Genomic DNA, 27,723 nt, shown 5'->3' on the forward strand with positions numbered 1-27,723 from the left:
AATATACTACTTTATCCTGAAGCAAAAAAAAAAAAAAGAAATAGAATTCTTTTCCTACCTTTGTTGCCTGGTTTCTGCTTTCCTCATGTTCTCATTCAATTCCTTCCATCCACTGTCTCTCTTCCTTCTAGCATCTTCCATTTGCTCTGTTACTGTGCCTCTCCCTTTCTTCCCCCTTCCAAATTGGTCTGGCACCCATCTTCTTCTCTCCGCTCCCCCCATAGTCTGGCATCTGTCTTCTTCCCTGCCAGCGTCTTCTCCCTACTCTCTCTTCCTCATTTCATTTCAGTGTCCTTCTCCCCCCATCTTCCCCATGTCCTTTCAGCGTCCTTCTCCCTCTCTGTCTTCCCCATGGCCTTTCAGCGTCCTTCTCCACCCCTTTGTCTTCCCCATGTGCTTTCAGCATCCTTCTCCCCCCTCTGTCTTCCACAAGTGCTTTCAGAGTCCTTCCCCCCCGCCCTTCTCATGGCCTTTCAGCGTCCTTCTCCACCCCTTTGTATTCCCCCATGTGCTTACAGCGTCCTTCTCCCTCCTCTGTCTTCAAGTGCTTTCAGAGTCCTTCCCCCCCTTCTGTCTTCACCATGGCCTTTCAGCGTCCTTCTCCCCCCTCCTTCTCTACCGCCCCGGGTGCAGCACAGCCGGCCAGGTCCCCTTACTTTTGTGGCACTTCCCCGACCGACCGACAACAGCCCCGGTCCGACAAACCTCCCTGCCCTTAACCGCGAATCTAAATTACCTTCTTACAGCTGCTGTAAGAAGGTAATTTAGATTCGTGGCTACAGGGCAGGGAGGATTGTCGGACCCGGGCTGTTATCGGTCGGTCGGGGAAGTGCCACAAAAGTAAGGGGACCTGGCTGGCTGTGCTGCAACCGGGGTGGGGCGGGGCGGACCGCCCCCCTCCCTTGGTAGCCACTCGAACTGCGAGGCTACTCTCCTTCTCCTTACCTGCCCTGCCTGAAGCACAGAGTCGAACGGAAGTCTTCCCGACGTCAGCGCTGACGTCAGGAAGACTTCCGTTCGGCTCTGTGCTGCAAGCAGAGAAGGTAGGGAGAAGAAGAGCCGCGTGACTGAGTACATCCAGCCCCGCAGGAGCCCCACGACCCTCGGAGGCGTCCCCATGGGATCCCCGCAACCCTAGGGGGCGTCCCCACGGGATCTCTGTGACCCTAGGGGCGTCCCCACAGGATCCCCGTGACCCAAAGGGGGAACCCGCGGGATGCCCGCGGGTCCCATGGGATTCCCGTCATCCCCGTTCCCGTGCAGCTCTCTAGTTCCAACTGCCGAAATCTCTGTTAAGACTTACTCCAGCCCATCTACACCCTCCCAGCTATTGAAGCCCTCCCCTGCCCATCCTCCACCAAACGGCCATACACAGACACAGACCGTGCAAGTCTGCCCAGTAACTGGCCTAGTTCAATATTTAATATTATTTTCTGATTTTAAATCTTCTGTGTTCATCCCACGCTTCTTTGAACTCAGTCACAGTTTTACTCTCCACCACCTCTCTCGGGAGCACATTCCAGGCATCCACTACCCTCTCCGTAAAATAGAATTTCCTAACGTTGCCTCTGAATCTACCACCCCTCAACCTCAAATTATGTCCTCTGGTTTTACCATTTTCCTTTCTCCATCTCAACCTCAGTCTTCTACACCAGCATTCTTTAAAGCAAGGCTTGAGGGGCAGTGGCTGTGCCCATTCATATTCTGATTCTTCCCTCTCTCCTTAAAGAATGACTTGGAGATGGTTTTATGTGGTTATCTGCGGGCACGGAAAAAGTGATTCATTTTGTCCCCGTGTCGTTCTCTGGTAGCAATATCTTTAAGACTTGTGGCACAGAACCATTAGGAAAATGCATTACAAAAAGATATGCTTATGTTTTAGCTGTGGAAGTTGTGCAATTGGCCAATTTTAATTTTTGGCATTTTGGTTTTTTTAATTTTGTTCTGGCCTGCCTTAGTCTTTTAAAAGATTCTCTGGCTTTGAATATCCAAACAGAACAAAATCAGCTTCATAAAGCTTGAACAACTGCTGTTTCCATTCCAGAGGGATTTTTGCAAACCAGTCTTCTGTCCAACTGCTAGCAGTCCTATTCTTATAGCTGGGAGGAAAGTGGAATTGTTTATCCACACCAAGAAGTCTCAGTAGCTCTACTGCATCCTCATCCAACGTCTCCAGTTTGCCAATGAAGTCGTACTCAATCTGGCATGGATGGCAGAGGCGGTACACTTGTCTCCAATGTTCATTGAATGGCCTTTCCTTCTCTGTTAGAGGGTCAAGTAGATATTGGATGAACTCACCAAATGAGGGCTTCATGCCTACAGAAAATGCTTTACTAACCGAAGCTGGCACATTGCTAAGGTTGGAGTAAAGTTTTAATATAGGCACAGCAAAGACACGGTAAAAAACATCATTCTCTAGTTCAAACTTGCTGCGGAAGGCAGAGATAAGGCGTACAAAGGGGTCTCTTACAAAGAGGAACTTGGTGTACTTCTTGAGTTTGATCTTCATCAGATGGCGGGAAAACTTGCCATAACGACGCCAAAATTTGTTGAATGTCAGGTGGCTGCTTGGACTGTGGACATCCTGCCGGGGAATATTTAAGGGATCCTTGTAAGGGATTCCCTGGTTAGACAGGCTCTCACTCAACACAATCATAACTCGTTTCCAGTTAGTACATGCTACTTTTGGCACATAGCAGTAAATAACCCCATGGCGGTCATCCACAATCAAGTGATCCAGCTCTCGGTTGGGAATATCTTCAAAGGAACGTTCCTTCCATGGAAAAGAAAAGCTAGAGTTAGCACAGAATTGGTGCAGTGTACGTTTCCTCTCAGCCTGTACCTTTTCTTGGTCAAGTTTTCCTTTGATGTCATGAGAAGACCAATCAAAACCTCTCACTCTCTCCTCATGCACAAGAGGTTGCTCAGTCTGTGTGATTACCTGCACATTTTGTGCTAAACTCAAGTTCAAAAACTTATCTAGAAACTCATCAATGTCAGATAAGGTCGTTCTTTCTTCACTATGGGCAGCATTAGGAAGCATCTGAGGTGAAAAAGATCTGGAAAGGGAGGTGTGCAGGTAAGGGTGAGCTGTCCCTACATTGTCCCAGTATACTATGATTAAAAGAATCATGAAGACAGACCCCACAGCCACTGAGAGGCGGAAGAGTTGTGATTTGGTCATTGTCTTGTCCAAGTGACTACAGTAGTTCTCTCTTTATTCACTTCAACTTCATACAGCGACTCCAGGATCCATCATGGTTCTGCTTTGAGCAGCCTAAAAACAAACAAAATTTTAAATAGTTTAAAGTAAGTATATTTTATTAGGCAAATAAAGCACAGTTACTTACCGTAACAGGTGTTATCCAGGGACAGCAGGCATATATTCTCACATGTGGGTGACGTCATCTACGGAGCCCCGATGCGGACAGCTTTTTCAAGCAAACTTGATTGAAGATTTTAAGTTTGCTCTGCTGTTCCACGCATGCGTGCCTTCCTGCTCCACTAGAGGGCGCATCTCCTCCTCGTGGTCTCCAGTTCAGTTAACCAGCAAAGAAGCCAACCTCAGGGAGGCGGGCGGGTTGTGAGAATATATGCCTGCTGTCCCTGGATAACACCTGTTACGGTAAGTAACTGTGCTTTATCCCAGGACAAGTAGGCATGATATTCTCACATGTGGGTGACCTCCAAGCTAATTGAAAAGGGATGGAGGGAAGTTGGCAATTTAGGCGAATAGATTACGCAATACCGATTGGCCAAAACGGCCATCGCTCCTGGACAATGTATCCAGGCAGTAGTGGGAGGTGAAAGTATGAACCGAAGACCACGTGGCAGCCTTGCAGATTTCCTCAATGGGTGTGGATCGGAGGAAAGCTACGAAGGCTGCCATCGCTCGGACTTTATGTCCCGTTACTCGACCATGCAGCGCGAGACCAGCCTGAGCGTAGCAAAAAGAAATACAAGCAGCCAACCAGTTGGACAAGGTGCGCTTGGAAACTGGGCGACCCAGCCGGTTAGGGTCGAAGGACAAAAACAATTGTGGGGCTGTCCGATGAGACTGAGTGCGTTGGAGGTAAAAGGCCAACGCTCTCTTACAGTCAAGCGTGTATAGCGCCGTCTCTCCGGGGTGAGAGTGGGGCTTGGGGAAAAATACTGGCAAGACGATGGACTGGTTGAGATGAAAATCAGACACCACTTTAGGCAAGAACTTAGGGTTAGTGCGGAGGACCACCTTGTCATGATGGAATACAGTGAAAGGTGGGTCCGCCACCAGCGCCTGTAGCTCGCTAACCCGCCGAGCGGAAGTGAGTGCAAGCAGGAAGATCACCTTCCAAGTGAGAAATTTCAGATGGCATTTGTCTAATGGCTCAAAAGGGGGTTTCATGAGTTGAGCCAGGCCCACATTAAGATCCCAAACCACCGGGGGAGGTTTGAGAGGAGGGTGGACATTCAAAAGACCTTTCATGAAACGAGAAACTAAGGGATGGAGTGAAAGGGCTTTTCCTTCCAGGGGTTGATGGAAGGCAGCAATTGCACTAAGATGTACCCGAATGGAGTTGGTCTTCAGGCCGGAGTGAGAAAGATGGAGCAAATACTCCAGGACCAAGGGGACCGGGACCGACACCGGGTCCTGGTTGTGCGAGGAGCACCAGGACGAGAATCTGGTCCACTTTTGGGAATAGCAGGTTCTAGTCGAGGCTTCCAGTATTTCCTTGACTGATTGCGACACAGGGAGAGAAGTCAGGGGGAGAGAAACCAAGCATTCAGATGAAGAGACTGAAGATTTGGATGCAACAGTGAACCCTGGCTCTGCGATAGCAGAGAGGGAAACAGAGGCAGAGGCAGTGGATCTCTGGTACTGAGTTGAAGTAGAAGGGAAAACCAAGGCTGGCGTGGCCACCGAGGAGCAATCAAGATCATAGTGGCTCGCACTGGTTTGAGATGGACCAGCGTTCGCAGAATCAGAGGAAAAGGCGGAAACGCGTATAGAAACCTTCCCTCCCAATCTAGGAGGAAGGCGTCGGCCTCGAGGCGGTCCGGGGAGTACATCCGGGAGCAGAATTGAGGGAGTTTGTGGTTGAGGGGGGAGGCGAACAGATCTATCTGAGGAGTCCCCCACTTCTCGAACACCTGTCGTAAGGTTTGAGCGTGCAGCGACCACTCGTGTGGCTGAAGGAGGTGGCTGAGTCTGTCTGCCAGGCAGTTCCGCTCTCCTTGTATGTACACCGCTCGAAGGAAGATGTTGTTGGAGATTGCCCAATTCCAGAGACGCAGGGCTTCCTGACAGAGGGCCCGAGACCCCGTCCCCCCTTGCTTGTTTACGTAGTACATTGCCACCTGGTTGTCGGTTCGGACAAGAACCACCCGGTCGTGGAGCAGATGTTGAAAAGCCACAACGGCGAGATAGATGGCCCGAAGCTCCAGCACGTTGATGTGGCAGCGGCGGTCCTCTGTTGACCACATCCCCTGAGTGCATAGGCCATCCAGGTGAGCTCCCCAAGCGTACTTCGACGAATCCGTGGTGAGTACCTTGCTGTGTGGAGGGGCGAGAAAAAGTAAACCTTTGGATAGATTTGAAGAGTCGGCCCACCAGAGGAGCGATCGTTGCAAGGAAGGAGTCACTGTCACGGGACGGTCGATTGGGTCTCGGTCCTGACGCCATTGGGAGGCCAGGGTCCATTGAGGAATCCTCAGGTGGAGGCAGGCAAAGGGTATCACGTGGACGGTAGAGGCCATGCGGCCCAGAAGAGTCATCATCTGCCGAGCTGATACCGAGGTCAGCAGCGAAATCCTTCGACTCAGACTTACTAACGCCTCTTGACGTGGAGGGGGAAGGAAGGAGCGGAGTCAAACCGTATCCAGCACGGCCCCGATGAACTGTAAGGACTGGGAGGGGCGCAGCTGGGATTTTAGGAAGTTTACCTCGAACCTCAGACCTTGAAGGTAAATAATAGTCTGTCGGGTCGCTGAGATAACCCCCTCCCTGGACGGGGCTTTGATCAGCCAGTCGTCCAGGTAGGGGAATACCTGGAGGCCCTGCGCGCGTAAGGCAGCTGCGACCACCACGAGGCACTTCGTGAAGACTCGGGGTGACGACGCCAGGCCAAAGGGGAGGACTCGGTATTGTAGGTGCAGGTCCCCCACCTGAAAGCACAGGTACTTGCGGTGAGCGGGGTGCACTGGAACATGTGTGTAGGCTTCCTTCAGATCGAGGGAGCAGAGCCAATCGCCCTCGTCGATGAGAGGGTAGAGAATCGGTAGGGAAAGCATCCGGAACTTTTCCCGCACCAGAAATTTGTTGAGCCGCCTCAAGTCTAGAATTGAGCGCAGGTCTCCCGTCTTCTTTGGTACCAGGAAGTAACGGGAGTAGAACCCTTTCCCCCGTTGGTCGGGAGGAACCACCTCCACTGCCCGTAGGCGAAGCAGTTCTCGAGCTTCTGAGAGAAGGAGGGTAACTGAGTTCGGTTGGGAGGGCACGCCCTTGGAGGATTGTCTGGAGGGTTTTCCTGAAAGTTGAGAGAGTATCCTGATGAGATCACGCCAAGGACCCATGCGTCCGACGTGACTTGTTCCCAGCGCGGGTAGAAGGCTCTGAGGCGTCCCCCAATGGGAAGGAGGCCTGGGGCTGTGGCGGAGGGGGCCAGGCCCCATCCGCTTATCCCGTCAAAAGGACGGGGATGGTTTGGTGGTCGCAGGCGGCTGGGACTTGGGCGGAGCCCAATGGTGAGCTTGCGGGCGTCTGGGTGGAGGCCGTGAGAAGGCAGGGGTAGACTTTTGAGGGTAGCGGCGAGGAGGGGCCCTGAACGGCCTGGACGCTGGCGGTTTTGGTTTTTGCCGAACGAGGGAGGCAAACGAGCGTTCGTGCTCCGAAAGGCGTTTCGTAGCTGCCTCGATAGTGTCATCAAAAAGTTCTTTGCCCATGCAGGGGAGGTTAGCCAATCGGTCCTGTAAGTAGGGGTCCATGTCGACGAGGCGTAACCAGGCTAGGCGGCGCATGACGATAGCGAAGGCGGCCACTCTGGAGGAAAGTTCGAAGCCATCATAGGCTGCGTGAAATAAATGGAGGCGTAGGTTGGAGAAGACCTCCAGGAGCAGGTTAAAGGCTCCTTGGCGTGAGGCCGGCAGGTCGGTCGCAAAGGCTCCCAACAGTCCAATGAGATGTTTCAAGTAGGACGTGAAGGTTAAAGTGTAACTTTGTACCCTAGAGGCCATCATAGAGTTCTGGTAGTGTCTTCTGCCGAACTTGTCCAGGGTCCGACCCTCTCGACCTGGGGGGACCGCCGCTGAGACCCGGGAGGGGTGAGCCTTTTTCAGGGAAGATTCTACCAACAGCGACTGGTGGGAGAGCTGTGGTTGCTCAAAACCTGGGTATGGTACTGTACGGTACTTGGACTCCATTTTGGAGGGGACAGCTGTTACCATATAGGGGGTCTCCAGATTCCTGAAGAAAGCCTGTTGGAGTACCGGATTGGGCGGTAAGCGAAGGGACTCTCTGGGCGGTGACGGTAAATCTAGTTCCGCCAGGTACTCTTTAGAGTATCTTGAGTCGGACTGGAGGTCTAAGTCCAGAGCGTGGCCCATGTCCTGGACAAAGCGAGTGAAGGAGGGGCGAGACGTTCCCGGGGCCCCATGTGGGGACGGTGAACGAGACCTCCGTCGGGCAGAGAAGGACGGGGAGGCTTCCCTCGAGTATCGAGGTTCATGCTCTGACCCGCGCTCCGAGACCGGGGAAACACTGTGGCAGTGTTTCGGGGTCGAGGACCTACGTCGTCTCGAGGAGCCCCTCTGAGACGATGCCGGGGTACGGGGTAACGATCGATGTCAAATCGGTGACCTCGACCCGGACTCCCTCGGCGAAAGCCTGGGACCTCGGCTCGGATCCCCGGTCCGAGGGGGAGTTAGGAGGATGTGAGGGTTGGAGAGTGATAACTCAGTCACCTTCAGCGGTCCTGTACGGGGCGTCGGTGAATGGCCTCGTAGTGTGGGAGAACTCTGGGCCTTCTTAGAGGTACGGCGGTTTGAGGTTTCGGTCGTTTTAGCGCGACGCTTTGCCCCGCGGCGGTCCGAGGAGGGAGAGCGTCTCGGGCGCCTCGGGGAGGAATCCGAGGAGGATGGAATGCGGCGAAGCTGGCGCACTTTGCCCCGAGGGGGCTCGACGCGAGGCTCAGGCTGGTCCGGCGCACGCGAAGTCGAGGTCGGGGCCGGTTGTAGATGGGCAAGTGCAGCGGACAGCTCCGACGAGATCATCGCCCGGAGCAGGTCCTGGAAAACGGGCACGGACAGCATCGAGGGCATGTCCGATGCCTCGGTGCACTCCACGGGGGCGACCTCGTATCAGAGTATTCCCGTATGGTGGAGGCACGGCCCAAAAGCTTGGAAGGCTTCGCCAGGGCTGAAAGCATGGGGCTTCCACCATGCGTCGCCGGTGTCCCCGAGGCTGGCTTCTTCGCTGGTGCGGAACCTGAAGAAGGAAGAGGAGACTTACCCGGGGCCGAGGCTTTTTGCTGTCCCGAGGTCTTCGGGGTCGCGTCTCGAGGTGGTGCCGAGGTATTCGGGGCCGAGGTCGAGGCCGGGGTCGAGGCCGGGACCGACCTCGAGGCTGAGGTAGAGGGTTGGTTGGCGGTGAAAAGGTCTGCCATACGGGCTTTTCTTCGACGAAGGGCCCGGTTCTGAAAAGTAGCGCACTGGGGGCAGGAGTCGGTTGGATGGGTGGCCCACAGGCAGAGGATGCACCGGTGATGCGGGTCTGTGATGGAAAGAAGCCGCTCGCACCGGGTGCACTTTTTAAAGCCGGTCAAAGGCCGGGACATAGAAAAACGAAACTGGCCGAGGCCCAAGTAGCCACGCGGCCACGGCGACCCAGAAGCCTCCAGGTCGGTCAAAATGAAGCAGGAACAGATAAAAAATAAATAAAAAAACGCGCACAGCGACTAAATCAATAAAACAAGAAAAAATCACGGTGCTAGAAGGCAGTTGGGGCAGAGCCTAAAAATACACGTCTTCTAGGCTCAGCGGAAAAATTTGAACTGCAGACCACGAGGAGGAGATGCGCCCTCTAGTGGAGCAGGAAGGCACGCATGCGTGGAACAGCAGAGCAAACTTAAAATCTTCAATCAAGTTTGCTTGAAAAAGCTGTCCGCATCGGGGCTCCGTAGATGACGTCACCCACATGTGAGAATATCATGCCTGCTTGCCCTGGGATAAATATAATCTACAGTGATTAGCATCCAAGAAAAAATGGTTTGCTATCACTTGCACAGTCCTATTGCTAACCCACATGGCTGGCAAGAAAACAATATTTGAAATGGAGGTGGAAGAGAAAAAGGACTGTATGAGAACTCAGGAAAGCATGGGACAAGCAGTGAGGATCCTTGAAGGAGGGCTTATAGAGACTGGTCTGCAGCTGTGGATAGCCCTATGTCCCCTTTCTACCATCATTGTCCATGTTTATTTCATCAAGTTGATGCATGCTCCCTCATGAGCAATATCTGTTACATATTTTGACACAATCATAGGAAGATCCTAAACTGTACCAAATGAAGAATACCCAAACATAATATCAGCTGTGAGATATGAACCCTGGCTCTCAGCCCTGCTCTAACCACTGGATCACAGATATGTTAACAAGCAAGGACCCATGAACAATGAGGAATTATGCTGGCACGGAACGGAGAGGGCATCAGGAGGTTCGCGCAAAGTGAAAGCTTCCTTTCAAGACACTGACTAGCTGGGACTTGTGGATCACCATCTTTGAGGGAACTGCAAAAGAACAGATACAACCGCATAAAATGCGACTTATTTTTGAGCAACAATACATTCAAAACGGTTGTGATCCTGATTACCAGCACAGGCTTACTGCATCACACACAATCATAAGTAGAGGAGCAGAAACTGTTAAAAAAAAAAATTGCCTTTTACAGGACCTTAGTTAATAAGTGCCAGAGCTGCATCTGTTCTCTTTTCTTGGTTTCTAGCCTGCATTATATCTTTTTCCCTTGCTGTAGAGATTTTTTTGGGGGGGAGGGGTAAGAAAGAATGCAAAGGAAGTGTTGCATCAGTGTGGAAGCAAGCGGAAGGATACTTAATCAGGTAAAAGGCTGTGGCACAAAACTGATTTTATCATTCCTCTTACATGTTTGTCCTAACCCAGGGATCTCAAAATCCCTTCTTGAGGGCCGCAATCCAGTCGGGTTTTCAGGATTTCCCCAATGAATATGCATTGAAAGCAGTGCATGCATATAGATCTCATGCATATTCATTGGGAAAATCCTGAAACCCCGACTGGATTGCGGCTCTCAAGGAAGGACTTTGAGACCTCTGTACCTAACCAGAAACAAATTATTTTGCTTAATCAGCATCAACAACTTTCACTCAGAGAATAGTTAAGCTCTGGAATGCATTGCCAGAGGTTGTGGTAACAGCGTTTAGTATAGCTGGCTTTAAGAAAGATTTAGACAAGTTCCTGGAGGAAAAGTCCATAGTTTGTTACTGAGAAAGACATGGGGGAAGCCCTTGCTTGCCCTGTATCGGTAAAATGGAATGTTGCTACTGTTTCGGATTCTAGAATCTTGTAACTCTCTGGGATTCCGGAATCTTGCTAATCTTTGAGATTCTGTATGGAATGTTGCTACTCTTTGGGTTTTGGCCAGGTACTAGAGACCTGAATTGGCCACCGTGAGAATGGGCTACTAGACTTGATGGACCATTGGTCTGACCTACTAAAGCTATTCTCATGTTCTTATGGTCACATGAGGAAACAATTACAAAAAAGGACATAAATCAAACCATTTGGTAGAGCTGCAGTAGTAGCCTTTTAACCCTCAACATAACCACTATCTCAAAGATAAAACGGAGGGAAAACTGGAGCATTAGACTACATCACAATTGAGCGCAACTGACCGTGTTTGCTCAGGAGAGATGATACTGAGAAACACCGACAAAGAGGGTCTTCCAGGACACTAAAGCAATGATACTTAGGGAAGCTCTGAATCTATGCAGAGCACGCCAGGCAGGAGCCAAAAAGTATGGATTGAATTTCTATATTTCCCACCAAATGCACTAAGAAGCTTCTCTCCTTCAGAATCCAGAGGAAAACTGCCAAAATATTCTTGGCTTAACAAAAAAAAAAAGACAATTAGGTAACATGCTCCTTCTCTCTTGCCAAATTTTGGTTAGCTTCCTGAAACTCAACCCCAAGAGAGGGGTAATTTTTATATTTTTTTTTAGGACAAGTATACAAGCTCTATTGCACGCTCAGCTGGAAAATCACAGCCAGTACAAGCAGAGAAATTTTATTTCCAATGTACGCCACTAACCTCCTTGGCTGTTAAGAAGAAGGAATCATGTCCTTTTTTAATCATTTATTTTAAATATATATATTTTATACCTGAAATAAGAAACAAAAACAAAGTTTTGTCATGATTAAATACCATGTTTTTCTGTGAATGATATACCATTTTATAGTAGAATGGGGTGGGAGGGTATTGGAGAGTTATATGGAAAATTAATATCAGGGTGGGAGGGAAGGGGGTGGAGGGATTATTATTTTATTTTATGTAAAGACATTGATGATAAGATTTTCAAGTGATTTGTTAATTGTTGCTATGATTATTGTACACTTGTTGAAAGATGAAAAAATGAATAAAGAATAAAAAAAAAAAAAGAAAAGAAACAAAAACAAAAACAAAAAAAAAAGATGACCCCCCCCCCCCAACATTATAAAGGAAAAAAAAATTCTTATAACAAGAAAGAATTAAGTCTTTTTACAATGTTCTGGGACAGAGCAGAGACACATAGCAGGAGCCTGTGGAACTTCCACATAAACAACTGAAAGTAAAAAAGAAAGTCTTTACCGGACTAGAAAAACGCTTTAAGGAGGTTGGAAATTCGGGCACTGTCTGTTCAACACCAATATCCTCTTAGAATGCTGTCCTTTAATCTAGACGTTCCACTCCAAGCCGGCTGTAAACACTCCTTTTGCAAAGAGATTCTCCGATTCTCTCCAATCCCGCACCAAGATGGAGTGCAGTTAATATAGCATCCAGCAGCCCCCTCCGAAGACAGCCCTGGAAAAAGTTTATTCTACTAGTTCACATTTTGCCAGCCAATGTCCACACAGAGGTGCCGAGAACTGAGACTCTCTAATTTGACTGCTATAAAACTCTTCTTATGTCACTGAACAGTGGCAGCCAACCTGAAAACTTGAAGGGGAGGGGGGTGAAGAATCACACATGGTGGCTCTTCAGGACCTTCAACTAGGATCACGCAACAAGAAAGAAAAGCAAAACACCAAATCCCCATCCTCAAGTTAGTCATTATATTGTAAAGTCAATATGGCTGTTTCTGTCATTTAGATCAGTGGTTCACAACCCTGTCCTGGAGGACCACCAGCCAGTTGAGTTTTTTGGGATAGTTTTAATGAATATGCATGAGAGATTTGTATATAATGGAGGCGACAAGCATGAAAATCTGCCCCATACATAATCATTAGGGTTATCCTGAAAACCCAACTGCCTGGTGGTCCTCCAGGACAGGATTGGGAACTACTGATTTAGATCATTTCAGAAGGAGATAGTCTAAGGCAAGCATTATCAATTTCCGTTTTTTAAATATTTTTTGCACCAAACAGACTCATTATCTTCTCAGAGAAGGTTGGATTAAGTTTTAAATTTGTTATACACCTTTTCCAAAAATGGGCTTATTTCCGTGCCCAAATGGGCTCACAGTCTAGTTGTATCTGAGGCAATGGAGGGTAAAGTGACTTGCCCAAAGCCACAAAGAGCACCACTAGATTTGAATCTTGTTCCCCTTTCTGACAGGAAGGGTTTAGCACATGCTTAAATATAAACTGCTAAGGCCACAGTAAGAACAGTCTATAGCAGGAATGAAAGTGGGAACCTCTATAGGACCATGGGCTGCAGAACATTGGGAAGTACCAGAAACACTAAGAGACAAATTTTCGACTTTATCTAGCCAAATAAATCTTTTTCTCATGAACAGAAAATATCTATTCTTAGAGCTCCTGGTCTAGTACATTAGGGTGCTTGGGTAGAGAACTTACAGTAATACTCTCCTAGAAGGTGGAAGTGAACAGATGAGACGTTGAGACTATTCTTTAGCCTTCCACTTAAGAAAGAGAAATACCAAAGGAAAGCAAAACTGCCATAAATACCAGAAGAACTAACCAACCCCCGCCCCCTTTTTACTAAACCGTGATAGCGGTTATTAGCACAAGGAGCCACGCTGAATGCTCCGACCTGCTCCCGACACTCATAGGAACTCTATGAGCGTCATGAACAGCACAGAGCATTTGCGTGGCTCCCTCCTCTAATAACCGCTATCGTGGATTGGAATAAGGCGAAGGGGTGTTAAGTGCAGACACAGGATTTCAAAACAGACAAAATGCAATCAAACTCTCTCTTGGTCCTTCATCTAAAAACAACCAGTTGTCCTTTCACGATGTCTACTGATAAACATTTTTCTTTGTAACAACACTACAGAAGAACACGTCATGGAACTAGAAATGGACAAGATGCTAACACAGTACCAGAGCAAGACAGGTAAAAATCAACTAAACCATTCGCTTCCAGTCTGCCCAGCTGTCTTCCACTCTGGGTAGATCAGCAAACTTCCCTTACTTAACCAACACCAGCTTCTCCCTATGTCTTATACCCAATATGTCAACCCAGTCAGGTATTTGGAAATATAAAATCAGAGACAAAGAGAATATCGGAGCAGGAAAAGAAGACCTGAAGTGCACCTGGTCTGTTCAGACATGTTTCATCTTAATCTCCATCACAGGTCCAAACCTGGTAGTCTTCCTCTAATCCAGGGGTCTCCAAACTATGGCCCACAAAATGATTTTATCTGTCCCGTAGGAAGAATTGTGCAGAAATGCACCAATTGGACGAATTTTCCAATGAGAATCCGAAAAAAAAACCAAAAAAAAAAACCAATCCAAACACCACAGGATGTTGATAAAATGCATTTGAAGTTGCTACTTGTAATTAGGGTTTCAAAATTTGAACCTCAGTATAATAAGATTTTTAAAACACAAAAACAGTTCCATCATTCACTTTAATGGTTTTATTACAATTTGTGATGAAAATATGAGAATTTGCTGGTAATGATCGTCATCATTAATATACTATAATTTAATCTCACATACTCTGTAATTTTCTGCTTTCAATAAAACTTATATAGAGAGTTATTTATTTTTTTTACTAAAGCCCGCTCAAATGTGCTGAAGTACCCAATGTGGCCCTCGTGGCGAAAGGTTTGGAGACCCCTGCTCTAATCTAATAGTAAGGAGCTCTGTACCAAGTCTTACCAACAAGCTCTGTAATAATCCAGTCACCCAATCTAATGAAGCTTCTGTCCTGAACCTCCTGCCACCCCAATGTCATTAATATTGGGCCTGTAACCATGGCTAATCCTCTGTACAGATGAGACAAATGCCAGTCTAAAGGGCCCTTTTACTAAAACTTGGCACACACTAATCAAATTATACTGTGTGCTAAATGATAAGAAGATCATGTTATACCAATGAACTTCTTAGCAGTTAATACATGCTAATGGAATTAGTGAAGGATCCTAAGTTAAGAACACAACACAATTGTAAGTGCAGAGAAGCATTTGGCATAGGTTTTCAAAACAATTGCATAAAATAAACTATTCCCACTAGTCACTGTGGGAAGCAAGTGTCTTTGAAATATGCAGATCTTCAGCAACTGCTCTATATCATACTAGAACAGGATAGGTTTATCCATTCTTACCCCAGCTGATATTCTATTCAAGCACCTTTCTGACCTCATGTGCAACTTTCTTTAAATTAGTCCCCTTGTTTTCTTACTCCTGTTACTCTTATCGATATGTTCCATCTTTGCTTATACAGTACTCCCCTGATATTCGCGGGGGTTCCGTTCTAGGAACCCCCGTGAATGTTGAAAAAACACGAATACGGTTTTTATCAGGGGAAACAAGAGAGGGCAGCCGGAGTGTCGGCGAGTGAAGGAAATCACTCGTGGTATGCTCCGACTGCCTCTTCCTGTACAGGTGGGCCTCACCAATAAGGAGCTGCATATATTGTGTTATATTGGTTTTATGTATTTTTTGCAAGAAAGATCAATATAAGCCAATATAAAAAGAAGGATTTTTTTTAAACGTTTAAATGCTCAACTCTCTTTTTCCAAAGTAATATAGTGGTGTACAAATGTCTACACTACTTTTACCAAGTCACAGTAGCAAGTTCTGACCAGCCCACAGGAACCGAATTGCTACCGCAGCTTTGTAAAAGGAGCCTTAAAGTAATCAAGAAAAAATACACATAAAAGTATTACAAATATGGAAAAATACACATGCAGACAACATTCCACTTAAATATCATAAAACTGAAAGCTTGAGTAGCATTGTGGACAGGACACAAAGATAAATAATAAAATCTTCCACATTTGCAAGAAAAAAACCCCCACACTATGGGCTCATTTTACTAAACTGCGATAGCGTTTTTAGCATGCGTAGAATTGCCGCGCTCGCTAAACCCACACTACATGGCTAGAACTAACATCAGCTCAATGCTGATATTAGCGTCTAGCGTGCGCTAAAACCGTTAGTGCAGCTTAGTAAAAGGAGCCCTATGTGTATTACAGTGGTTACCTTTGTGGGTTTAACTTCAACACCTTCTTAAATTTTTCTTTTTTCTGTATAATCTTTCTCTCTGTCACATAAAGAACAACCGGTATGTATACGACAGTGCTTCTCTCTGTCATGTAAAGAAATTAGATGTGGATTACAGTGGTAACCTTCATGGGTTAACTTCATTTTAAGAAGGTACTGAAGTTAACCCATGAAGGTAACCACTGTACACTTCACCCTCCGTATTCGCTGTGATAGGGGATTAACAGAGCCGCAAATACAGAAAAATCGCAAATAACTTTTTCATATGTTATTCGCTGTTTTCTATTAAAAACCATCATGAATATGGTGAAACCGTGAAAAACATGGTGGGAGACCTGGCCTGTTCCTGAAGGAGAGGCAAAACACGTTGAAGAAATTGCTGGGAATTGGCAATTTTCTCTGTAAATGCTTGGAATCAGCGATTTCTCTATGCAAGCTGATGTAATTTTGGGGGGAGGAGCCCGGAAGCTAAAAACCGTGAATAATCGAAACCGTGAATGCTGAAACTGCAAACATGGAGGGAGAAGTGTAATCCACAAGTAGTACGGTAAATATCACAGTAAATAACCAGTTTTTAACATAGCAAGAGTTCCCACCCTCAACACCATAAAAAAGGAAAACTGCCATCTCTGTAAAAGCAGCAACAGCAGACTATTGCAAAGAAACAGGAAACATCAAAAGCTATACGTTGTTTTTGGCAGCTCTGAAGCCCATTTCTAAAGCCACCAAGTTTCTGTCCCTACTCTTATGAAGTCTAACCTTGTCAGAAGTCAGTGAAGCATTCCTTAACTTGAACATGGATGCCTTCATCTTTGCTTGGGTGGATCAGAATACAGAACTGTGATTTTGGACATTCCTGGTTTAACAGCTAATGAAGCTGTTGAAACACTGGATACTGCTCTATGCTCAACTTAGCCAAGAAATCCTTCATGAAAACGCCCATTGTGACTACAGTCTGTATTCACAAAACAAACCACATAGAATATTTATGCCTATGCCATAAATATTTCCTTTATTTCATAAACACTATTCTTACAATTAATTTCCTATGTAAAGCAGGTCAGTAAGTTATTTTTAGTTAAATTTAAGCTATGTAATTCTAAATGTATAGACTGGGATCATGTTTTGTGAAGGGTTTTCCTGTGACAAGGTTCAAGAGCTATAGAATTTATCTGAAAAAAATATTAATAGAGAAACTGAGTAAGAAAGGCAAAAGGAACAGTTTTATAAATTATTAAATCTTTATTGAACAATCTAGAAAAAAACAATATATAGAATATAGGCTTCAATACAAGAAGTATCTGCCTCATCCAGAATGTACCATATATATTTGAATATAAACTGGGATATTTGGGCCTCCCAGACTAATTGCAGGCTTCCACCGGGCCACCAGACTCTGCCCCATCCCCCCTCCCTGCCCTGTCCATCATACCTCCTCTGCCGCTGGAATCCCTGGAGGTCCAGAGGTGTAGCTGGCAGGAGCAAGCTTTCCGTGCTCCTGCCCTGCGGCGAGTTCTGGCTTCAGCCACTGAGCGGTACCGAGCAGGAGTGCGCTTTGGTGCTGCTGCTCAGCACTGAGCGGCTTCCTGAATGGCTCCCGTGAATTCTATGTGGCCTTTGTTCATATGTTTAAACCTAAGCTAATTTTTGTGTATGTGTGTGTGTGTTCATAAGGATAATGTGTAGTAGGGAAACACTGAAGGAAAATATTTTTTTTAAAAAAAGAGTACTGTATTCTTCTTGGGAGATAATCAGAGAAATCTAACTATAATTTAGTCTCTGTGGTGTTAGATTTTTCCACACCCATCACAGGCCTATGATTTATAGGCCATTTGGCCATTTTTATTTTTACAATGAGTCAATTAACAAAATGAATGACCCTAAAATTATTGCTAATATGACAAGAAATGTGAAAAGAATATAGTTTAGCTAACATAAAAGCACCAAATAAATTTAAAAGATTTTAGTAGAAACTAGTAGTAATGCAGACCATATTCCACCAATGAGATGGGGCTTATCCAGTGAGTACCACGTATACGATTTAACAGTTGATAAGAGGTTTTATGGTCCATTAGTGCTGCCTGATTCAGGAAAAATAATTTGATTTGATTCAGCCTATTGAATCAATTTTTTTTATTCAATTTGATTTTCCTGCCTAATTAGGTGTTTTTTCAAACATCCTCATGGGCTTATTTTATAACTCTTCACCCACCTCACCCCCTTTGCCCTCTCCTACCCATACTGGCGCTGTAGTGTAAACAAAATAAACAAACTAAAAAGACTTCTCTCTCTGTTAAATCCTAGCTTATGTTCACGGTCTAACACCAGCTCAGGATACACATTTCAAATCCGACATATTGTAATCACAAAAGAGAAAATAAAATTATTTTTTCTACCTTTTGTTGTCTGGTCATTATTCAAATCATGTTGGTCCCAGGCTCTGAGACAAATGTCTTTTGATAACTCGCTTGCCAGGGTCTCCTGCCCTTATCTTCTTTCTCTGTGCTAACCATCCACCTTCCATCTCTGTCCTCCCCTTCCGTTTCCCTTCCTTCCCCTGAAGGTCTGGCATCTTTCCTATTTTTTTTGTCTCCATCCCCGCAGCTGCAGCGATGGACCCCACCATCCCCAGATCCACCATCTCTCCCTTTCTCTTCCCAACTACCCGCCTATCCAGTATCTCTATATATCACCCCCGTCCACCACCACCATCTCTTGTATTCAACTTCTCTCCCTTTCTGATCCTTCCCTCCCTAAATCCCATTGTCCACCATCTCTCTCCCTTTCCTCTGTTTTTAGATCCATTATTTCTTCCTCTCCTCAGTCCGGCATATGCACGTCACTTTGGACCCCCCATCCCTTCCTGTATTTCTCACCAGGGCCCTCCCCCCCGTAGGACTGCATATTTCCCCCTTCTTTCTAGCATCCTCCGGCTTCCCCCATGGCCTACCAGTCTCACTTTCAGCTAATTATGGCAGCCTGAAGACTCGCCAGTGCTGTAGCGATCCTGGCAGGATGCCGTCAACCTCTGCAGTACGTTTCCACCCCTCCTCTGACATCAGGGGCGAGATTGTGGCAGAGGGAACGTACTACAGAGGCCAATGGCAGCCTTCTAGGATCGCTGTAGCACCGGCAATACTCTGCAGGCTGCCGTAATTAACTGAACGTGAGACTGGGAGGCCAGGAGGGAAGCCAGAGGACGCTAGAAAGAGCACCTATGCAGCACATCCTCACTGACCCTCCCCCATCTCTCCCTAAAGCAAGAGCGGCAGCGAATGGCCTGAAAAAGGCAGCGTTGCCACTCTTGCTTTAGATCAGAAGGTAAGGGAGGAGAGCTGGTCGCCGAATCAGCGAGCCAGATTTGATTTTTTTTTTTTTAACGAATCGATTCACCAAAGTGAATCAATGAATCAATTTGAATCAGCGAATCGGGCAGCACTAGTGTCCACTTAGTACAAAGAGCGTCTGGCTCTCGGAGAACAAGTCTAAACTCTGGAGACTAAGTAGTACACTTGGAAGAGCTGAGGCATATGAAGGAGACATTCTGAGAAATACCTCATGCTGCCTTGGAGGATGTTAAATATTGCGAAATCAAAAGTAATGGTTCTATCGAGAAATTCGAGTACAGATACTCCAGCTTCTGTTAGTATTAGGTACGTCTATGAAATTTTCCTCCAAGACTCGATATTTGGGTGTAATCATTGATTTGCAACTGTCCTTTAGGCGATGATAAAGAAGATATATTTCAAACTACGGCTATTAAACAAACTACGGCTATTAAACAATCTTCGGTCATATCTCTCTAAGAATGATTATAAGCAGGTTCTTCTTGTCCACCTCTGATTATTGTAACTTGGTACTTTCAGGAATTTCTGTAACATAAGAACCTAAGAATAGCCTTACTGGGTCAGACCAATGGCTTAAAATGGAATACAGAGTGCAATATAAATTGTTATTGTAATTTATTTGAGTACACACCAGTTGGAATCCAAAATATTTGATCGATACAGTATTTTGCCTTATGTTCCACTTCAAAAGATCGTTCTGCAGGATACTGTGACCTATATATACCAACAAGGAATGAGATAAGATTACAAACAACTAGAGCAGGTGTTTTATCCCGTGCAGGTCCTGAGGAATGGAACAGGCTTCCAGCCTATATAAGGCAGCAGGATATTTGAAAACTTTTAAAAGATTGCTAAAACGACATTTATTTTGTAAAATGAAGTACAGATATTTAAAAGTTATTTATTCTGTTGTGGGATAATGGATGTTATGGTAAAAAAAAAAAAAAAAGATGTATTTTTCTGTTTGATTTTGTGTTTTTGTTATTTATATTACACAGTATATGCAATCTATGATCCACTTTGTAAAAGGCAGACTATAAACAAATAAGCCATAAACCATATGCCCAGGAGGAAAGGATGGTTCTTGTAGTTGATGATTCAAGTCTCAGAAATGTTGATGGCTGATGGGCATGGGGGACCACATGCCTGACTAATGTGAAACCTAGATAGGTTTTTATATAGTTCCGGAGGGAGGAAATGGTTGTTACTACCCATATTCTCAATAACAGCCCCTCTCACTTGGAATTCATTGCCTACTTTTTTAAAGGGAGGAAAAAGGTCTCGATAAATTTAAAGGAGCCCTTAAAAGCTTTCTTTTTAAAGATGCGTTTGAGTTTTAAATTTGACTCATCTCTGAACTTTTACCATCGCCTTATCTTTGGCAACGAGCATTGAACTATTTTCTTTTCTCTCTCTCAAGGTTCTTTTCCCTGCCCTCTCGTTCTACCCTTTTTTTTTGTTTTTTGTCTCTTTACTCTACAAATTGTAGTTCACCCTTTTTCCTAACGTACCAGTTTGTAGATTACATCGGGTCATTCCATGTCAAGTGATCAGATTCTTGGAAAGTGCCCTGCATGACCATCACGGATTTTGATGAAACTTCATATGCAGAGTCCACCATGTCTCAAACGAACTTTGGTAAAGTTTTAGTTTCGCCTGTGGAATATTTGTGGAGATATAGCCATTTGTTTGACCCCATACCACAATGAAATACAGTACGACGATGACATTCTGACAACTTTGAGACATAATATCTCACGAGCTATGTTTCCAAAAAAACTGAAAAACTTAGCTACCCTGCACAACTTTTGGAGCTCTATTCAGTGCTACCAATAATAATTTTTGTCGAGCACTGAGTGAATGGCTGAATTACAGTAAACTTGGCCGAAAAAATTAGTGCTCCAAAAAAAGTCAAAGTTTGACATTACTTAGCTCCCACAATAATTGAGTAATAAATGCGAAATTTGGCGCATAATGTCTCAGTACAACGTTGTTTTCAAAAGTACAATTTCAACCTCCAAGCTCTTTCCATTAGTTTACAAATTAAGTGTAAAGTTGCTAATTTGTGTAAAAAGGCCATGGCAACGTCTCCCAACTTTGTCCCCCTTTTTCAGCCATTGTTAACCTGCGTTGAAAAATGAAGTCCACTTTTCTAGGGGGTTTGAAATATACTCTTTCTAATGAGACTGATTTGAAAGAGTTTCTAAAAGGTATTTTTCTGTAAAAGCAGGCTGAAAATACCCTATTTTTGGCCTTTTTACACAAATTAGTAACTTTACACTTAATTTGTAAACTAATGGAAAGAGCTTGGAGGTTGAAATTGTACTTTTGAAAACAACGTTGTACTGAGACATTATGCGCCAAATTTTGCATTTATTACTCAATTATTGTGGGAGCTAAGTTGTCAGAATGTCACTGTCGTACTGTATGTCATTGCTGTATGGGGTCAAACAAATGGCTATATCTCCACGAATATTCCACAGGCGAAACTAAAACTTTACCAAAGTTCGTTTGATACATGTGGGACTTTGTGCATAAAGTTTTATCAAAATCCGTGATGGTCATGCAGGGAGCCCTTGATCACTTGACATGGAATAACCCAGTCTTTGTCCCTTTTTATATTTTAGACAATTATTTGTTTTTCTCTCATTTTATTGTACATCGCTTAGAATCTTATGTAACGCGATTAATCAAATTTGAATAAGCTTGGAACACATGCAAATACTAATGATGTGAAGATGATACAGGAAGACGAAATTTAGATTTTAAGGTAGAAAGTTGAAATCCATAACTTCCAGCTGCGGTGTGCCAGTAAAAACATTGAATCCAAAGATAATGTCTCAGGTCTCATTGCCAGAACTAATTTCCTCCTCTTGTGTGCTTCTGGTTATATCAAATCCAAACTTTTTTTCCCATAAAATAACTGAGAATTGCGGAAATATAATCTTAGGGCTCCTTTTACAAAGGTGCACTAGTGTTTTTAGCGCATGCACCAGATTAGCGCGCTAGCAAAAATATTACTGCCTGCTTAAAAGGAGGCGGTAGTGGCTAATGCGCATTATTCTGCGCGTTAAAGGCCTTAACGCACCTTTGTAAAAGAAGCCCTTAGAATAGCATTAAGATCTTGTTCAAACACAAGAGAGATTAGTAGCGTAGCCCTTTCTTTATCTGATGACAGAGTGGATTCTAACAAATCAGTGACATTTAGAGGCTCAGCCATGTTTAATACTTCTTCTGAAGAGGCGCCTGACTGCTTCTTAGTTGGTAAATAGTATATGCGATTTAAAGGGGGAATAGTTTCAGCAGAAAATAGGAACAATTCTTTTTATTTGATTTTTTTATATTTCATTATACAAAGCATGTATATGTTTATTGTTCTCTTTATGTTTCTGCATCTATTGTATTGTAACATTTTAGAATTCAATAAATATTTGAAACAAAAAAAACCCCACAGATTTCTGAAAGTGAATTAAGAGATGAGAAAAGCACTTCCTGTGGGGGGTGCTTGAGGGAGAGGTGCCGGTTTGAGGACAGGGAGGAGAGGTGGAGGGAAAAATTTAGTGGGGGGCATCACCCCTCCAAACGGGGTGAAAGTGACTTGTCCTAAGGTCACACACAGATTTGAAGTGAGCCTTATAACATGTTGTAATGATATTAAAACAATGGGGAGGGGTAGAGGATAAGGGGGGTTGGAAATAGAGAATGACACGGTGGCGGTTTACCCGTGGCCACCGCATTTTAGCCGCGGGTCACCGCCGAAAACGGGGAAGAAAACTAGCAGTCGCTGCGGCGACGGGGACAAGGCCATTCACCGCCCGCGGGGCGGTGAATGGGTCTTGTCCCCGCAGTGAGGCATGAAGGATCGCGCGGTCCCCGCAGCTCACACCCGCCTGCCCAATCGATTCTAGTGTTTAGCCAGCTCTCTCCCTTCTCCTCACCTTAGTTTGTAGATTTTCTTTTTCGGCGACCTGCACGCTATCATAGAGCCGCGCACCCGCTGCTGCTCAGTTTCGATCTTCTGCTCTGACGCAACCGGAAACAGGAAGTTGCAGCAGAGCAGAAGATTGAACACTGAGCAGCCGCGCGTGTGCGGCTCTTTGGGAAAGCGTGCAGGTCGCTGAAAAAGAAAGCCTGCAAATTAAGGTGAGGAGAAGGGAGAGAGCTGGCTAAACACTAGGATCGATTGGGCAGGCGGGTGGGGGCTGCGAGGACCGTGCGATCGCTAGTGTTCCCGGCTCAGACTGTAAGGAGGGAGTGAAAGGGAAAAGGATTCTGGGCCAAGGTGATGAAAACGGAAAGAAAAACCCACAGCAGGAAAGAAAGGGAAGGACAGGCAGGTGAGCCAGATGCTAGAAGCAGGGGGGGGGGGGAAGAAAGAGGGAAAAAAGCTAGATGGGGTTGAAAAGAAGAGACACACTGGTATGGAAGAGGAAGATAGGGGAAATCTGGACACAGGAAGGTAACAGAAAGAGGGGAAATTATGTGCATGGGGCATAGGGACAGAGACAAAAAGGGGACATGCCATGGGGATGGTATATGGACACAGGGGGGGCAATGGCAGATACATAGGGGAGATATTAGAAAAGTATATAAAATCGTACCCGTTTGAGGCTTTTATGTATGCAGCGGTGACGGTGACGGGGCGGTGAATGGGGTTGCAGTGGCGGTGACGGGGCGGTGAATGGGGTGGCAGTGGCGGTGACGGGGCGGTGAAGGGAATGGCGGTGACGGGGCGGTGCAGAGGATGGTGAGACGGGGACGGGGCGGTGACGGGGACCAATTTTTTCACCGTGTCATTCTCTAGTTGGAAATTGAGGGAATATATTGAGAGATGTATTAGGTAATTTGAAAAATTTATTTTGAAGGAATGATAAACATTTATTAGAAGTTAATATGGTAAATTTAAATGTAAGGATTATTTTACTGTATTATATTATTATGTATTTATTGCATTTTTTCAATAAAATGTTATAAATTAAATATTGAACAAAGGCCAGTACTGGGCAGACTTGCACGGTCTGTGTCTATATATGGCCGTTTGAGGGAGGATGGGCTGGGGAGGGCTTCAATGGCTGGGAGGGTGTAGATGGGCTGAAGTAGGTTTTGACAGAGATTTCGGCAGTTGGAGCCCAAGCACAGTACCGGGTAGAGCTTTGGATTCTTGCCCAGAAATAGCTAAAAAGAAAAAATTTAAAAAATTTAAATTGAATCGGGTTGGGCAGACTGGATGGACCATTTGGGTCTTTATCTGCCGTCATCTACTATGTTACTATGTAACATGATTTGAATAATGACCAGTCAACAAAAGGTAGAAAAAATAATTTTATTTTCTGTTTTGTGAATACAATATGTCAGATTTGAAATGAGTATCCTGCCAGAGCTGGTGTTAGACAGCTAATGTGAGCTAGGATTTAACAGAGAGAGGAAGTCTTTTTTGTTTGTTTATTCCATTTACACCATGCGCCAGTGTGGGTAGGAAAGGGAAAATGGGGTATAGAGGTTATAAAATAAACCCACCAGGATGTTTTAAAAAACAAAGAAAAAAAAAAAAACAACAACACAACACAATCTAAACAAACACCCAATTGGGCAGGAAAATCGAATGGAATTGAAAAATCGATTCAATAGGCTGAATTGAATGGAATTTTTTTTCCTGAATCGGGCAGCACTAGTTAGCTCTTCTGAGAAGGGACTATCTACTGTATGGTAAATGTACAGCGCTGCGTACATCTTGCAGCGCTATTGAAATTATAAATTGTAGTAGTAAGTTGGGGAATGACTACTTGGAGCCAGTAAGTGTTTAGCCTGAGCAGGAAAGAAGCTGGGTGGGGGGGGGGGGGTGTTAGGAGGGTCAGGCCTTTATAAATAAGGGAAATCTACGCGCGCAGAATTTTTACAGAACTGTTTTCTTTTCAGGCAGCAGAATCCACCGCCCCCCGCCCGGAGACGATTTTTCTCGCGAGCCGAGTTAAGCCGCCTCAGGGAACGGACACGAGCTCGACAGCACCTTGTTTTCCTATCGTTTCTCGCGGCGTGTCAGAATCGTAAACAGAAAGAATTTTGTAATGATCTAGTCGGCCTAGAAGAGAAGGAGGGGGGGGGGAGGAGAACAGGAGCCAGACGGAGCGAAGCATCCTAGCGGTCCTCGCGCGCCCGGCAGCTTCTCTCACTACCTGCGCAGAATGGCGCCAAAAGTCAGTCAGCCTCCCCACCCCATCACCGTCCTACCTTCTCTCAGGGATTCCCAGGCCAGCCCTGGAGCTTTCCCCTCTACCACAGGCCGCCCCACCGGAAGTAGGATGTTGCGTCAAGTGTGGGGTGGGGGGGGGGGGCTGGGGGGCAGGAAGCGGCAGAGAGCGCGAGCTCCGGGGGGGGGGGGGGGGGGAGACGGTCACGAGCGGCAGGACGAATTCGGGACGGGACGGGACGGGAGGGGAGGGGGGAGCCGATCGACCGCCTTGGCTTCAGCTTCACAGAACTTGGCCTCCTGAAAACTAGGCTTTTCACAAAAATGTAATGCTCTCTTCTCCCCCTGTACTCATCCTCCAACCCCATTATGCTATTTCTTCTTACATTAAGCTCTTGTAAACCGTGCTGAGCTCTACAATTGTGGAGAGGATCAGGTATATAAACTTAAGGCTTAGTTTAGTTTAGCTTCATTGATATCCGGGCGGGGCGGGGGTCCGTCCTAGGAAATACCTGTAGAAAACTCCCCTCCCATGCAGCAGTTTGCGACAGGCTGTGCCTGTGGCTCTTGGGAGGGGGGAGGGATTACCCCGTTAGCAGTACCACTGATTTTTCCTTTGCTTCTGTTCCTTTACGTTGTTGCCTATATTGACTGCTGTTGTTGATGTAATATCGACTTTAGTTTATCTTTGATTAGCTCATGTATTTTTCTTTTAATGCTTCTATAATAAAAAAAGCAGCGTGAACCTGCGAAGCGTCTCTTATGTTTGAGTTTGTGCACTGCTCATGCCAACCCATGCCACCTTGGAATATGTAAAAACCAAAGTGTAGTTTTATTTTGTTCTTTGCTAGGATTTTGGATAAAAAATTTTCAGAAATGTGCAAGAAAGTCAAGGATTTAATTTTGTCTGACAAACAAATTAAGGTTTACTAAATAGCTGAAGCAGCAATGGGCATCTCAGCAGATACAGTTTGGAAAATAATTCATGAAAAGTTGGGCATGTCTAAGGTTAATGCAAGATGGGTTCCAAGAATGCTTACATCATATCAGAAGGCCACAAGGCTCCAGTGCTGTCGGGAGAACTTGGATAATTTTTTTCATCATTTGGTGACTGGAGATGAGACTTGGGTCTATCACAGAGATCCTAAGTAGAGAATGACACGGGGAAAAATTCTGTCACCGCCCCGTCCCCGGCCCACCATCCTCTGCACCGCCTGTCACCGCCGTTCCTTTCACCGCCCCGTCACCGCCACTGCCATCCCATTCACCGCCCCGTCACCATCCCCGCTGCATCCATATAAGCCTTAGTACTGTAATATTTAGCTTATTCCTTTCTTATAAATCAAAGTTCCTGCTGCTGAACTAGAGAAAGAGATGTTCAGCTGGCAGGGCTTTGTTTATAAATTTTTATCAACACAACTAATATACTACTTTATCCTAAAGCAAAAAATAAATAAATAGAATTTTTTTTCTACCTTTGTTGTCTGGTTTCTGCTTTCCACATCTTCTCATTCAATTCCTTCCATTCACTGTGTGTCTTCTCTCTGCGTCTTCCATTTGCTGTTACTGTGCCTCTCCCTTCACCCCCCCCTAATTGGTCTATCACCCATCTTCCCTCCGCTCCCCCATAGTCTGGCATCTGTCTTCTTCCCTTCCAGCGTCTTCTCCCCACTCTGCCTTCCACATTTCCCTTCAGGGTCTGTTCCTCTCCACCCTCCTTCAATGTCTGTCCTATTCCTTTCCACCACCACTCTTCCCTCCCTCCTTTACCATCTGTTCCTTTCTACCACCCTTCAGCTCCTCTCGCGTGGCCTATCTATCTACCTTCCTCCCTCTTATTTTCATGGCACGTTACAATGTAATTTGTGCAAGCCACTGGAGCCTGCGAGCTCGGTCCCTGTCCCATCCCCACAAACCATCTCGCTTCTGTGCTCCTATTTTCCCCATTTCTAATATCTCCCCTCTGTATCTGCCATTGCCCTCCATATACCATCCCCATGGCATGTCCCCTTTATGTCTCTGTCCCTATGCCCCATGCACATAATTTCCCCTCTTTCTGTTACCTTCCTGTGTCCAGATTTCCCCTATCTTCCTCTTCCATACCAGTGTGTCTCTTCTTTTCAACCCCATCTAGCTTTTTTCCCTCTTTCTTCCCCCCCCCCCTGCTTCTAGCATCTGGCTCACCTGTCTGACCTTCCCTTTCTTTCCTGCTGTGGGTTTTTCTTTCCGTTTTCATCCCTTTGGCCCAGAATCCTTTTCCCTTTCACTCCCTCCTTCCAGTTTGAGCCGGGAACACGGGCAATCGCACGGTCCTCGCAGCCCCCACCCGCCTGCCCAATCGACCGTAGTGATTAGCCAGCTCTCTCCCTTCTCCTCACCTTAGTTTGCAGGCTTTCTTTTTTGGCGACCTGCACGCTTTCCCAAAGAGCCGCGCACGCGCGGCTGCTCAGTGTTCAATCTTCTGCTCTGCTGCAACTTCCTGTTTTCGTTTGCGTCAGAGCAGAAGATCGAAAC

The 27,723-nt window shown here is 45.8% G+C and overlaps 1 protein-coding gene across 1 annotated transcript; it reads right to left on the reverse strand.

Annotated features, from left to right (window-relative positions):
• Positions 1 to 1,612: 1,612 nt before the first annotated feature.
• LOC117345439 (carbohydrate sulfotransferase 12-like) lies at positions 1,613 to 25,338 on the reverse strand. Its single transcript, XM_033914061.1, has 2 exons — positions 25,251 to 25,338; positions 1,613 to 3,277 (listed from the first exon to the last, which is right to left on the reverse strand). The coding sequence occupies exon 2, from the start codon at positions 3,182 to 3,184 to the stop codon at positions 1,955 to 1,957; it is 1,230 nt and encodes a 409-aa protein (XP_033769952.1). The 5' UTR covers positions 3,185 to 3,277; positions 25,251 to 25,338; the 3' UTR covers positions 1,613 to 1,954.
• Positions 25,339 to 27,723: the final 2,385 nt, after the last annotated feature.

This window comes from Geotrypetes seraphini, chromosome 11 (assembly GCF_902459505.1).
Source record: "Geotrypetes seraphini chromosome 11, aGeoSer1.1, whole genome shotgun sequence".
NCBI classification, from domain to species: domain Eukaryota; kingdom Metazoa; phylum Chordata; class Amphibia; order Gymnophiona; family Dermophiidae; genus Geotrypetes; species Geotrypetes seraphini.